Source organism: Nerophis lumbriciformis, linkage group LG10, assembly GCF_033978685.3.
Source record: "Nerophis lumbriciformis linkage group LG10, RoL_Nlum_v2.1, whole genome shotgun sequence".
NCBI classification, from domain to species: Eukaryota; Metazoa; Chordata; class Actinopteri; order Syngnathiformes; family Syngnathidae; genus Nerophis; species Nerophis lumbriciformis.
This window is the reverse complement of record NC_084557.2, coordinates 24,850,300-24,864,934: the sequence shown is the minus strand read 5'-3', so window position 1 is coordinate 24,864,934 and position 14,635 is coordinate 24,850,300. Positions and strand designations below refer to the sequence as shown.

The 14,635-nt window shown below is 36.9% G+C and overlaps 1 protein-coding gene across 3 annotated transcripts in view; it reads right to left on the bottom strand.

Annotated features, from left to right (window-relative positions):
• Positions 1 to 2,953: 2,953 nt before the first annotated feature.
• Positions 2,954 to 14,635, bottom strand: part of LOC133612510 (excitatory amino acid transporter 2-like) — an 88,588-nt gene continuing 76,906 nt past the window's right edge. For 2 of the 3 annotated variants that reach the window (XM_061969968.2, XM_061969967.2), the window contains exons 10-11: positions 12,945 to 13,191; positions 2,954 to 9,530 (exon numbers count right to left, since the gene is read on the bottom strand). In XM_061969968.2, the coding sequence (XP_061825952.1) occupies positions 9,459 to 9,530; positions 12,945 to 13,191 (319 nt within the window). In that variant the 3' untranslated portion in view covers positions 2,954 to 9,458. The remainder of the gene's footprint in view (positions 9,531 to 12,944; positions 13,192 to 14,635) is intronic. The other variant, XM_061969969.2, reaches the window with a different exon arrangement.

Sequence of the window (14,635 nt, the reverse complement as noted above, 5' to 3'; positions counted from 1 at the left end):
AATGTTACATGATTCGGCAATTGCTAATCAATAAATAGCTAGTTCTGTTTTAACGTCGGGTTAATATTGTGGAGTGGGCTAAATTGTTATGGAAAATAATAATGTAACGTTAGGTAATTACAGTACCTTACATTCCTCAGGGACATTTGTATTAGATCTTTTAAGCAGGTGTTTTTTGTTTACATTGTTATTGCCTTCTGGTTAGCTAATGTTTGCTCTGCAGGTAATAGTCACTTTTCCACCCCTTTATATATTAGGTATAGTTGTAAGTAAAAAAAAAAAAAGGTCAAAGACAAAGCTATTCGGTTTCTTGTGAGTATATACACTTCACTGACGATGTGGGGGGGCGCCACCTAAAATCTTGCCTAGGGCGCCAGATTGGTTAGGGCCGGGCCTGTCAAAAACACATGGCACATACATTGTGTCAAGTTGAATATACTACAAATATTTAGCTGATATCTCAGAAATATTTTTAGTATTTAATGTTCAATAACTTTAGTAATATACATTATATCCTCTCAAAAACACATGGTGCATACATTGTGTCTAGTTAAATATACTGCAACTCTTATTTTGTACTAATTTTTTTTTTTCCGCTGCTAAAAAACATAAATATTTGTAGTTTTATTTGTCTCAAAAACACACATATAGATGTTGTCAAATATACTGCATGTTTTATTTTGGAAAAACATATTTTGCAGATTTTTAGAATCATTTGTAGTTTTTAATTTTCTTTAGCCTTAATAATACACATTTTATCATCATTACCTTGTCCGCCCAATTGCAGCTGTTGTATGGCTCCAGCCTCACCCCGCCCCCACCCCTCCCCACCCCCCTTTACTGAGAGGGACAAACAGTAGAAAAATGGATGGATGATGTTGTCATCCCAAAAAAATTATTTTGGAAAAAAACATATATATATATATATATATATATATTGCTAATTTTTCAGAAATTATTATTTTATATATATATATATATATATATATATATATATATATATATATATTGCTAATTTTTCAGAAATTATTATTTTTTGAATCGTCAGTAGCTTTATTATTATGCATTTTGTTGTCTAAAATACACACACACACGTACATTGTGTCCAGTTGAATATACTACAAGTATTTTGCATATTTTTCAGAAATATTTTTAATATTTCAGTTTCAATATCTTTATTAATATACATATATCGTCTCAAAAATATGACACAGGGATGTGTCTAGTTTGATAAATTACAAGTCTTGTTTCAGAGTAAAAAACAATTGCTGATTATTCTGAAATATTTGTTGTTTTTAGTTTACCGTATTTTCAGGACCATAAGGCGCACCGGATTATAGGGCGCACTGCCGATGAGCGGGTCTATTCAGGTCTTTTTTTATACAGAAGGCGCACAGGGTTAAAGGGGACATATTATGATTTTTTTTTCTAAATGTAAAACACTTCCTTGTGGTCTACATAACATGTAATGGTGGTTCTTTGGTCAAAATGTTGCATAGATGATGTTTTACAGATCATCTTTAAGTCGCTTTCTGACAGTCGCCTCAGGATGCGCCGTTTTGTGGGTGGTCTTATTTACGTGGCTCACCTTCGGCAGCGTCTTCTCCCCGTCATCTTTGTTGTAGCGGTGTAGCGTGCAAGGACGGGAGTGGAAGAAGTGTCAGAAGATGGAGCTAACTGTTTTATTGACATTCACACTTTACTTAAATCAACAACGGAGCAGCATCTCCTCATTCGTGGCTCACTAGTGCTTCGAAAAAACGTCCGACCGGAACTCTCTGATAACTAAAGTTCCGTGGCTGAATTGTCCCATAACAAGAAGATAGTGAAAAAGAAGAAGCTTATCGACTACGGCATCGGCACGGACTACAGTGGCGGAGGTGCGCAAATTTTCAGGACTTATGCAGATCTCAAATACACATCAGCAGGTACCAGAAGATAAGAAAAGTTGGTTTTGCATAATATTGTGAAACAAAACGCCAGATACCGTATTTTTCGGACTATAAGTCGCAGTTTTTTTCATAGTTTGGCCGGGCTCCAGTGCGACTTATATATGTTTTTTTCCTTTTTTACTATGCATTTTTGGCAGGTGCGACTTATACTCCGGTGCGACTTATACACCGAAAAATACGGTATATTTCTGCGAATGAGTGCCTTTTTGCGGACCTTCTACACACACCATAGTCATACTTGCATCTCTGACTACGGTAACCGTAATGGGCCGACAATCCATCAAGCGGTGCGGCTTCAAAGTCATACTAAAACATGTTGACAAATTTTTGAGCGCCGTGTGTAATGTTCTTTATTTTCAATGGAACATTTAAAGTTTTGGTGTTGTTTACTGCCGTCATATTGCAGTCTGCACGTATCTCTTATTTGTGACTACCATCTACTGGTCACACTTATCATTACACCATGTGCCAAATAAAATTGCTTCGAGGTCGGTAAGCACAACCAGAATCATTCCGTACATTCGGCGCGCCGGGTTATAAGGCGCACTGTCTATTTTTGAGTATATGAAAGGATTTTAAGTGCGCCTTATAGTCTGAAAACTACGGTAATTAGTTTAATTAATGTACATTTTACTCGTCTCAAGAACACTCATTACGTAGAGTAGATTGTGTCTAATTGAATATACTAATAAAAGGCTTATTTTTGAAAAAAAAAAAAAATTTAGCTGATTTTTCAGAAATGTTAGTAGCTTTTATTTTCCAAAACGTCATTGATGTACATTTCATTGTTTAAAGACACATTTACCGATTGGATGGTGTCTAGGTGAATATACTACAAGTCCTATTTTGGAAACAAATATTTTGCTGATATTTGTAGTTCAACATTTTTCCCAGTAATATTTGCAGTGTGATTGTAACAAACAAACAATCAGTCTTTTTATGACCAAAGTGCTTGAAAAAAACAAAACAAAACAACAAAGTTAAGAAAACAGCAACCAAGGTTAGTTATGAATCAACATTTATTAGTTATATTTGTATATGTACACCAAAGGTACAACACATTTAGATATGTAGAAACAGATTTTTTTCAACATCGAGGAAAGAAGTTGTGTGTTTTTATTTTTATATATTTTTCTCGGTACTTTCTGCCTTTACATCGAAAACAGAGCGAGATAAAAGCTTCACTAGGAAGGGAAGGCCTCGAAAAGTAAGATCGGGAAGGCAAGTTCTTCTCGACAGGTGGGTTATTATCAAGGGGTTGCTTTCAAAAAAGACACGTTTCAATAGAAAAGGACAAAAGTTACTGGCTCTTGATGCAAATATTGTTTCCGTAGGTATCAGGTGGGTTTTCTGTGCATATTGTGCATTGCGTAGAATGTGGAAAAAGGCAAGCGGGTAAAGGCAGGAAACTACAGGATATGTTGTATGTTGAAGGCATGACAGAGTCGCACTATGCTGTATGTGTACTGTATGTTACAGTATAAACTACCTTTATACTGTATGTTATATACTGTGAGTACACTGTATCTCATATACTGTTTGTTGCATGTGTGGCGATAACGCGGATAAGAGCGGTCTGGAGATAACGCTACCATCCAAGCACCAGGTCAAATACTTGTGTCCTCCTGAGAACTAGCGTCCTCGACGGTAGACATTCGTTTTACTACATTTCTTTCATCAAAGTCACACAATGCAAACACAAACGTCCACTGCAGAGGACACTTGCTCTCAGATGGTTGTGTTGCATAGCGTCCTCTACAGTGGACATTTGTTTTTTCCGCTATATTTATTAAGGAAATAGATCTGGCTATACTTTTTTTGTGATTTTGGAGAGAAATAGCTCTGTTATGCAAAACCCAAAAAGTCCACTGCAGTGGACGCTTGTTTTTAGGCGGTTATAGGCATATATCGTTTTGAGAGCCAGCGTCCACTACAGTGGACATGAGTTTTTTTCCACTATATTTCTTTTGTGTGCTGGAAATGTCATAAACAAATAGGTCTGTTATGCGAAATACGACTGTCCACTGCAGTGGACGTTTGCTCTCAGGAAGTCAAGATGCATATATCCTCTTGAGAGTCAGCGTCCACTCCAGTGGACAATTGTTTTTTTTTTTTTTGCTATATTTCTTTTGTGTGTTAGAAATTTCGTCAACAAATAGGTCTGTTATGCAAAATTTGAATGTCCACTGCAGTGGACGCTTGCTCTCAGAAAGTTGTGATGCATATGATGCATCCTCCTGAGAACTAGCGTCCTCGACAGTAGACATTTGTTTTACTACATTTCTTTCATCAAAGTTACACATTTCCGAAGAAAATAGCCATGTTATGCAAACACAAATGTCCACTGCAGAGGACACTTCTCAGATGGTTGTGTTGCATAGCGTCCTCTACAGTGGACATTTGTTTTTTCCGCTATATATATTCTGTCTGAGTTTGAATTTCTGAAAGGAAATAGATCTGGCTATACTTTTTTTGTGATTTTGGAGAGAAATAGCTCTGTAATGCAAAACCCAAAAGTCCACTGCAGTGGACGCTTGTTGTTAGGCGGTTATAGTTATAATACATATGTCCTTCTGAAAGATAATGCCATCTAATGGCCAATGTTTGCTAAATGTATTTTGAATTTTGGAAAGAAATATAAATAAAACACAATTGTCCACTGCGGACGAGGCTTGGTTATGATGCATATATCCTCCTGAGAACCAGCATCCTCTGCAGTGGATATTTGTTTTTTAGCAATATTTATTTTGTCAGAGTTAAACATTTCAAAAATAAATGGCTCTGTTAGGCAAAATACAAATGTCCACTGTGGCGCACGCTAGGTTGTGATGCATATGTCCTTCTGAGAACCAGCGTGCTCTACAGTAGACATTGTCCTGTTACACTTATTCTGTCAGATCTTGAAAAAAATAGCTCTGTTATGGCAAACACAAATGTCCACTATAGTGGACATTCAATTTGTTGCTGTAATTCTTTTGTCAGGGTTAGACATGTCGTAAAGAAATAGCTCCGTTGTGCGAAACGCAAATGTCCACTACAGTGGACACTTGCTCTCAGGAGGTTACAATGCAAATATCCTCCTTTAAAACCAGTGTCCTATGTAGTGGACATTTGTTTTTGTCGCTAATTTATTTTGTTTTTTTTGCTATGCGAAATACGACTGTCCACTGCAGTGGACGCTTTCTCTCAGGAAGTTATGATGCATATATCCTCTTGAGAGTCAGTGTCCACTATAGTGGACAATATTTTTTTTCCCGCTATATTTCTTTTGTGTGCTGGAAATTTCGTAAACAAATAGGTCTGTTATGCGAAATACGACTGTCCACTGCAGTGGACGTTTGCGCGCAGGCAGTCAAGATGCATATACATCCTCTTGAGAGTCAGCGTCCACTGCAGTGGACAATTGTTTTTTTGCTATATCTTTTTTGTGTTCGAAATTTCGTAAAGACATAGGTCAGTTATGCGAAATCCGACTGTCCACTGCAGAGGACGCTTTCTCTCAGGAAGTTATGATGCATATATCCTCTTGAAAGCCAGCGTCTACTACAGTGGACATATGTTTTTTTTGCTATATTTATTTTGTGTGCTGGAAGTTTCGTCAAAAAATAGGTCTGTTATGCGAAATACGAATGTCCACTGCAGTGGACGTTTGCTCTCAGGAAGTCAAGATGCATATATCCTCTTGAGAGCTAGTGTCCACTACAGTGGACAATTGTTTTTTTCACTATATTCATTTTGTGTGTTAGAAATTTCGTCAAGACGTAGGTCTGTAAAGCGAAATACAAATGTCCACTGCAGTGGACGTTTGTTCTCAAGAAGTTATGATGCATGTATCCTCTTGAGAACCAGCGTCCACTACAGTGGACATTTGTTTTTTTTCGCTATAATTCCTTTGTGTGCTGGAAATTTCGTCAAAAAATAGGTCTGTTAATGCGAAATTCGAATGTCCACTGCAGTGGACGCTTGCTCTCAGGAAGTTATGATGCATATATCCTCTTGAGCGCCAGCGTCCACTACAGTGGAAATTTGTTTTTTCCGCTATATTTCTTTTGTGTGCTGGAAGTTTAGTCAAGAAATAGGTCTGTTATGCGAAATTTGAATGTCCACTGCAGTGGACGTTTGCTCTCAGGAGGTATAAATGCATATATCCTCTTGAGAGTCAGTTTCCACTACAGTGGACATTTGTTTGTTTTTTTTGCTATATTTCTTTTGTGTGCTGGAAATGTAGTCAAGAAATAGGTCTGTTATGCGAAATACGACTGTCCACTACATTGGACATTAGTTTGTTTCACTATATTTCTTTTGTGTGCTGAAAATTTCATAAAGAAATAGGTCTGTTATGCGAAATACGACTGTCCACTACATTGGACATTAGTTTGTTTCACTATATTTCTTTTGTGTGCTGAAAATTTCATAAAGAAATAGGTCTGTTATGCGAAATACGACTGTCCACTGCAGTGGACGCTTGCCCTCAGGAAGTTATGATGCATATATCATCTTGAGCGCCAGCGTAGTGGACCTTTTTATTTTCCCCCGCTATATTTTTGATGTCATAGTTACACAGTTCCGAAAAAAATCAGCCTATGCAAAACAGAAATGTCCACTGCAGAGGACACTGGCGCTCAGGAGGATGCCGTATATGAGCGAAGGCAAATCTTCATCATGGGACAGACACTATGATTCACCTGAGGAACGTTGCTCAACACTAGAAAGTGGTATTTGTAAATATGACATGTGTTCCTTCCCTCTAGCCTACATACAGGGCAAATTTGTACCTTCTTCTCAACAACGTTTCTCACATTTCCCATAAGTCACTTTCAACAAACCAGGAAGGCTTCCTTCTTCGCTCTCTTTCTTCTCGTTCTCACCATCTTGTTGCCCCTCCCTCCCTCCCCCCCATGCAAATGTTTGTGCTTCAGGCTATTTTGTATTGCCACGGAACAGAACATTTATATATTTATGTATATACAATGATATGAATGCACACTGCGGATCATCATTGAACAAACATTCAAAAGGCTTACATTAGATACAAAAAAAAAAAAAAAAGATATTTATACTGTATATTGTTGAGTGACAGAGAAGTAAAGCAGCTAGTTAACCATTATTAGAGAATACAAAAAAAGAACAAACAAGCAATTTAATACACAATTTCCTGCAGTTTGTCTAAGCTAATTCTACTTAGGACATACAGTAGATGATACATTTTTCCTAGAGGATTACATTAAAAATGTAACTATATTCTATATACCATTTCAACAATCCCCAGAAGGGACAAAGAGATGAAATCAAATAACAACAAAATACTGTTGACTACAATATATACACAAAAGTGCAAGGAGGCACTTCAAATATCATGCTTTTTAAGATAGTGGTGCAAAAAAAAAAAAAAAAGAAGTTTTGTTTCATTTTACTCATGCTTTTTAAAAATAGTGAGTTTGAACTCTCATCCTGATGCTGTCCATGGTCCTGATGGCCAGGACTGTGCTCTTGGGCAACCTTCAATAAATGACCGCGTGTGTGTCACTTCGTTACGAGGACTGAGTGCGCGCTTTGAGAGCTGCACTCCACGTTTATGTTCTATTCTCGTCCACGCAAACATCGTCAAGGCCAAGTCGTCGTCAAACACAAGTGAAGAGACAAGGATACGAAGACACAGAAATCACTCATACGGACTGGTCCATTTGCGTCGTAGTTTGTACTAAAGGAGTACGTTTTATTATTATTATTATCATTATTGTCAAGTGAATGTGTTCCCTGTTCGGCTATGAGTGGATTCTTGGATATGGGCGCACAGCTGCAGCATCTAGGGTTTGTAGAAACAGTCTTGAGCTCTGGCGGCTGAAAATAGGCAATGTTTGCCTTTGTACACGTGGCGAAACGAGACTCCTCCAAAAGCTGAGTATAAATATCCGGAGTGCGTCTGTGTTTGTGCTTGTTAAAAATACCACCCGGCAGCCAAATGGTGCTAACTTTATACTCGTATCCGAGTCCCATCAGAACTTAAAGTAACTTTTAGGTGATGCACATAAGTCCTCCCCCTGGATGTTGTAAACATTTGCTCTTTTTTGTGCAGGTGTGTACCAAAAGTAATATATTTTTTTTCATCAAATATTCATAATGTTGTGCTGAGGATGTACAAGTTAGGTCTGTTGTGAACATTAACAAAGGATACATTAATTTTCGTTGATGTCAAACCATTTTTATACTTTTTTTAAATTTTATTTAATTTTTTAAATCAAACTGGAATTTAATTTGTGTACAAATTCATGGCAAATAAGCCAACACATTTAGCATTAAGTTGCACAATCCTGACAGTACTAAGACTATGCGCCACAGAAGACAACTGATTAAATTTGACATCATATTATTTCCAATGCCAGAGCAGGAAGAGGCCACAGGAATATGTTTCCGGTAACATTTCATATGAAGCGCCCTGTCTTACTCTGTTTGCGACTTTAGATAGGCCTTTTTCATGAAAAACAGGGCCCTCGTGGATCGTGGGGCCCTGCGCAAATAAGTGCATCTTATTTTTGTGCCAAGTCAATTGTGCCATAATGGAATTACACCTGTCAGTTTGATTTGTGTCATTTCTGTTGACGTTACATCATTGTGGGCAGTGACAAGCTTTCCCGTAAATATTGAGACTTTGTAGGAAAAACTGATTGTATTTGTGTAAATGTGGCAGTTTGGAGACTTTATGAGTCTATTTTACCTGCCTGTTTGGTCCCAGTAACTCACTTGTTCGTGTTACCAACTCTCTCCGAATACACACACACACACACACACACACACATGCTCACACACAGTCACACACCGACACACATAGAGGTCGAATACAGGAGTAAAATGTCCCTTTTTCGAGAGTAAAGTAAACGAAACAAGAACACATTGTGCTTAAATGTTCCATCGTGAATATTCTCATGTGAGGCTCAGCATGACTCAATTTGTGGCTTCCCCAGGAATTCCGGGTAATATTAGGTGAAATGTAGCCAGGTGCATTCCGAGAACAAGAGTGAGGATGTTGGCAGGTGTGCTTGTGGTGGTACTAAAGAAAAAAAGGAAGAAAAGGAAGGAAGCGGTCGCCATGACAACCTCCATTAAATCCCCATTCCTCTGAGATGCTTTGAGGTTTGTGCTTGGTAGAAAAGCAGAAGTGGAATCTATTGCTAGCAGTAGTGTACAGTAGGGTTTGTTTTGTTCTTTTCCTTTCTTCCCTCCCTCAGTCTTGAAGTGTGTTGTGCAAGAGTCTGCTATTAAGGACATAATTGTGCTGTTATTATTTCACGGTTAAGTGAATTAGTGGTATACTGTAGATATATCAGTCAGAGAAACAGTTACAAAAACATCTTAAAGGGACTAATACAAATGAAAACTAGACTACATAATAAACAATTAGTAGGTCTGTTCACGTGACGTTTTTTTGTTTTTTTTCCATTCACTCCTATTTTTCACCATATAGGAAAGCTTGAGGAGCCCAGGGGCAGGGGGATCACTTTGCTGCCATTATTCATGTTTCCATGGTTCCTCCTCAACAAGCGTGCACTCCGCTGCAGAGCCGTTTGTGGCCGAGGTTACCTGCAAGCAGTTAGCAGGTGAATCTAAACAGCACATTACAAAGTAAAACACAATAACATATACTACATATCAAAAATATATATACACATACACATATATTTTTACATTAGAGTTCCTTCCTTCATCCCGGGAACTCTGCACCCAGTTTCCAATGCTCATTGGCAGTTAATTTGATTTAATTGAATCAATTATAATTAATTATAGTGGACTTTCTGATTGATTGATTTTTTTCCATAAAATTATATCAAAAGGCATAGTTTTAAAATTTTAAATGTTTTTTTTTTTTCAAATACATGGCCTTAAAGTCATAATAAACAATACTTGAAAGTTCTTCAATTCAGTAACTGTCAAAATATTAACTCGTGGCTTTGTGGGTTTTTCCTTTTTTGGGGGCGTTTAGTTTATTCTAACAGTGAAAATAGACGCAATATAAGTTTGACATGTCGCCACTTGTTAACCCCGTTAAGTTGTTGTTTTTGCAGTGGTCAAGGTATTTTTATACTTTCATGTTGCAATTAATTGAATAAAATAAGATGTTTGAACATTAAACTTTTGGGATTAAATGTATGGCGTAGTGTAGTATTTATATTTTATTTTTAAAATAATAATAGTTGCTAAGTCGAACATCCATCTTAGTTTAGTAGCTTGTTTTGGACATGTTAAAAACAAATCAAAATAAATAATTAAAAAAAGGATATAGTAAACCCAAATCATTTTGAAAAACGTTCCGATGTTACCTAAAATTGCCTGTTCTGTACATTAAATGAAGGTTTAAGAATTGTAAATTGTACAATAAAACTAGTTATTTATATACCCTCTAAGGTTCAACTGCAATTATGACATTGCAACAAAATATACCAGCCAAATTCAGGTAACTGCATTAATTATATAATGTATTGTCGAACCTCGTCTTTGGCATGCACTACTTTTCAGATAATTGCATTTTCGATGTTAAATTATAGCATACAACTGCAAAACAATCCACCATAGGGCCACAAAAAGTTGTGGGTGCGAGCTAGTTCTCTAATTAAGAAGGTGGAAAGCAGTATTGGATTTGAGAAAGAACTCGGAGCAAAGTATAAAAGTGGCGTCCGCTTGTCTTAATCCCCCACCCGCCCTTATCCTTCACCGCTCATCACCGTCTTTGCCAAAACAAGTAATAGTTGAAGGTAAAAGTAATGCAAAAATGTTTATCTACCTTTTTTTGTCATTATTTTTGTATTTTTCTTATATTCCGTATTGTTTTCTGTATTTAAAACTATAATTAATCTCGGGCTTAACGTGTTAACACATGCATGAAAAATGATCACGTTAATCAAGTGTAAATGCAGAATAATCACAGTTTATTTTAGGTGCACATTCTGCTCCTTCACCTAGTTACTTGAAATGCGGCGCAGGTTGGTGTACTGGTGTAGTGATTAGATTGGCAGCACATTTCCCCTTTGAAATAAACCCAGACACGACTTTAAATAAAAATGTTTACAAATTTGAGGAAATTTGCATTCAGGTAGGTATTCAAAAATAATCCTGTCCAAAATGTACAACTGCATAACAATGCAACTCTTCTACCAAGGACATGGTGAAAACATTCATTAGCATTTGTGTCAAAATAATTGGGGTCGTTTTTAAAGTTAATTTATAATTGTGGATAAAAGTAATTTACTGCGATTAATCATGATTAATCAAAATACAAAAGTGTGATTAATCTGATTTAAAAAAAAATATTCATTTGACAGCACAAAATTATTCTCTGCAAAATGTTAATGGTAATATTTTTTCTTGAACAGGTTAATTCATTGTTAAATAATTTATCCACACTAACTTTTTTCATAAGAAAAATAAAATGCTTTTAGTTAAGTACAATCCGGTTATGGTTGAACCTTTCGAAATGGATTAATAACAAAAAACGCTACATTCATGTGATAAGGGCAGTGGTTTTGATATCATTTGTATATTGTAATGTATTAATAATAATGATAAATAATCTAAATCTATTTATATTTGAATCTGAATTCTTATTTATAACAATTCTGAATCGATTGACAATTTTATAGAATCAACCAAAAAAAACATTTAAAAATACATTTTAATTATTATTATTTTTTTTTTGGGCCATCTGCAGCCAAGAGGAGCATTATTTTAACCTGTAACCTTTTTTGAAAAGTTTTTATTATCATTTTTATACCAAATAATATATTGCCAGAATGGTTTGAATCGAGAATCAATTCTGAATCGAATCGTCTCCCCAAGAATCATGAGTTGTTGTTAGATTGCCATCCCTAATAGATAGCAAAAATGTAACACAGTAATGTACTGTACTGTGGAAAAGTAATAGGAGCAACACTATGGTGAAATACTGCAGCCCCAGGAGGACCACTGATGAACATGTTAGAGTAGTCGTTTGAGTAGTCATTGACCTGGGAACAGACCAAACATTTACAATGACCAAAAACTGAAAATCTATTAACAACAACAAAAAAAAAAGACCAAACAACATGTTGGCATGCAAAACATGACACAACAAAATGATACAAACTACTGAATGAATGCATTGTTATGTTGAAGCTATTGTGCAGGCATTCCAAAGCAATAGTAAACAGGAAATAGCAAGCTTTTGTGCCGCATTAATATGCATGTGCCTGCTGATAAATGGAGCCTTAAAAAGGTGGCTGTAACTTACCACCGAACAGATTGCATGTGCCAGCGTTACTAAGCAACACATTCCTTCCTTTAAAAAATGGATGGTGTGTACGCATGTATCACGGAACATGCATGCATATTGTCATGGAACTGTAAATGCATACAATGTACGTGTGTTTGTTTATACGCGGCACAATCTTCACAAATAGCTTCTGTCAAAAAGACCAATCCCCCGTGTGGAAATGTGCTTTATGTGTCCTGGGAAAAAGATGAGCTGCTAATTATCTGCAGCGCTCTCCATCTTTGGATTTCAAATGACAGCAAAAGGTGACCCGTTGGAAATCTGTTAATAATTAAAATAAGCTATAATTAGGCGACGAGCAGAGCACATGAGTGAACCCAGGGAAAAAAATGTCTGCAGGAACTGAGACAAATTAGAGGAATTATTAGGACATAAATGGACAGGTACAGTAGAATTTTGATCGATTGGAATGATTCCCATTTGCACTACTGTACGGTGTAATGAGGATTATCTTGCAAGCCTGCGTTCTAGACATCAGATGAAGCTGAAAAAAAGCTCAAATGTGTCCCTAAGTTCCGTACATGTGTGCCTTTCATATAAACACAAAAGCTGCTTTTCCAGAAGAATGACAAACATGCATTGAGCTCATGCCTCATTCCCATCAAGTTAGTGTGAAAGAGTCAAGCAGGGTGAGCGTGCGACTGCAAAGGTGATTAAATACTAGTCTCTAGATCTGTAAGCATTAATTGTACCTTGCATTCATCTACTACAACAGAAGGGTTAGCATTTGCGGTAGGCGTTAAGACGCACTGGTTGGAATTGTTTTCGTGGTGGTTCTTCATGTCGTCGTAATAAGACTGGGTCTTCGTCATCATTTCGATGTCGTCCGATTTAGCCGCCTGCGCGTCCAGCTCGTCAAGCTCCGCCTTGGACATGTGGTACACGATGCCTGCACCGTACGAGTCTCCAACCACATTCACAGAGGTCCTGAACCGATCCCTGGAAAGAAAGAAATTCGGAATATATAAAGAAGCGGTTATTTCATTAAATGTGGAAGCAACAGAAATGTCCTTTCCAGAGTGTAATATATATTTAATACAGAGTTAGGACTCAATGGGGGGGGAATTAATGAGTATAACAAGAATCAAAGCATAGTCAAGCAACTCTATAAGTCTGTGCCTTTGCTCGTTAAATAAAACGTATATCAATTAGTAATTGTCTGCAAATGTGTTATTTCTGTGTTTTTTAATACATCGTAGTTGGCAAATACATTGAAAAAAATAAATTAAAATACTGACACAAAGCACTCTATTATGTATTAATGTAAGTAACAATATTGTTCATATATAATAGCGTAATTTACAGACGCCTGCACTTATTACAATGCAGTGGCTAATTTTGGATTTTTTCGGGTTCACAAGCTTTACATGCTGCAAATACATTTTCCCCCATCACATCAGACCAATGAAATTGCCGAACGGGTCACGGTGGACCAATGAAAATTTTCACAGTAAATCAAACGCGCTCACACAATCTTTCAGTTTAGTGTGTTTTGGACTCACCCTCATCTTAGAGGAGAAACAGCGAAATGCATAAAACGGAAAAAATAAAAATAAAAACAGAAAAAACACTAGCCCCAGGTACTGATAGGAAAACTCTATTCTATTGAGTCAAACAGCTAAAAGAATCGGGTACTCAATTCGCTCTGGTCACTCGTCGAACCTCGATGATTGATGCCACTGACTAGTCACACAGAAGTTAATGCTGTAATATTGACTCCATACAATTGTGGGGGGAAAAAAAGATGAATCCCACCTGGGGCTTGATCCACTAAGATCCAAATAGCAACTGCTTGCATGTACTATTAGTGGGCGTGTTGTGGGTGATCTACTAAGACTGTGTTTCCAATTGATAACAAGTGCAAAAGTGGTGTACTCCGTCATCTAAATGAGGATTTTGCGTGTACACCGTCTGTCACCATGGAGACACTTCACATTCAAGACACCATAAACTCCAACGATCCAAACTGTGCTGTTTCATTATGTTGTTGAATATGCCGCACACAAACATGATATAAACCCCATTTTCTGAGTGATATAGAAGTGCAATACAGACAACAACATGTATTTTAGTGCTCTGGAAGGCACCGGTGTTGTGATGGTGCGTCTGAAATGATCCAAACACAAGAAAATGCATGCAAACTAGTTATTTCATGTAGCTGATATATTATATAATAATATTTTACATATGTAAAAAAACAAACGTTGGCACATACTAAAACGCATCAACTTAATGTGTTTTAATCAGATTTCAATCATCTAGCTACAGCTATAAAATTATAAACTGATATTGTTGAACAGACAGTTTAAGCATGTGGACATGCACACAGATGTAGGATTCTCTGTCTGTCGTCTGTCTTTGCAGCACAATCGCCTCTTGTCTT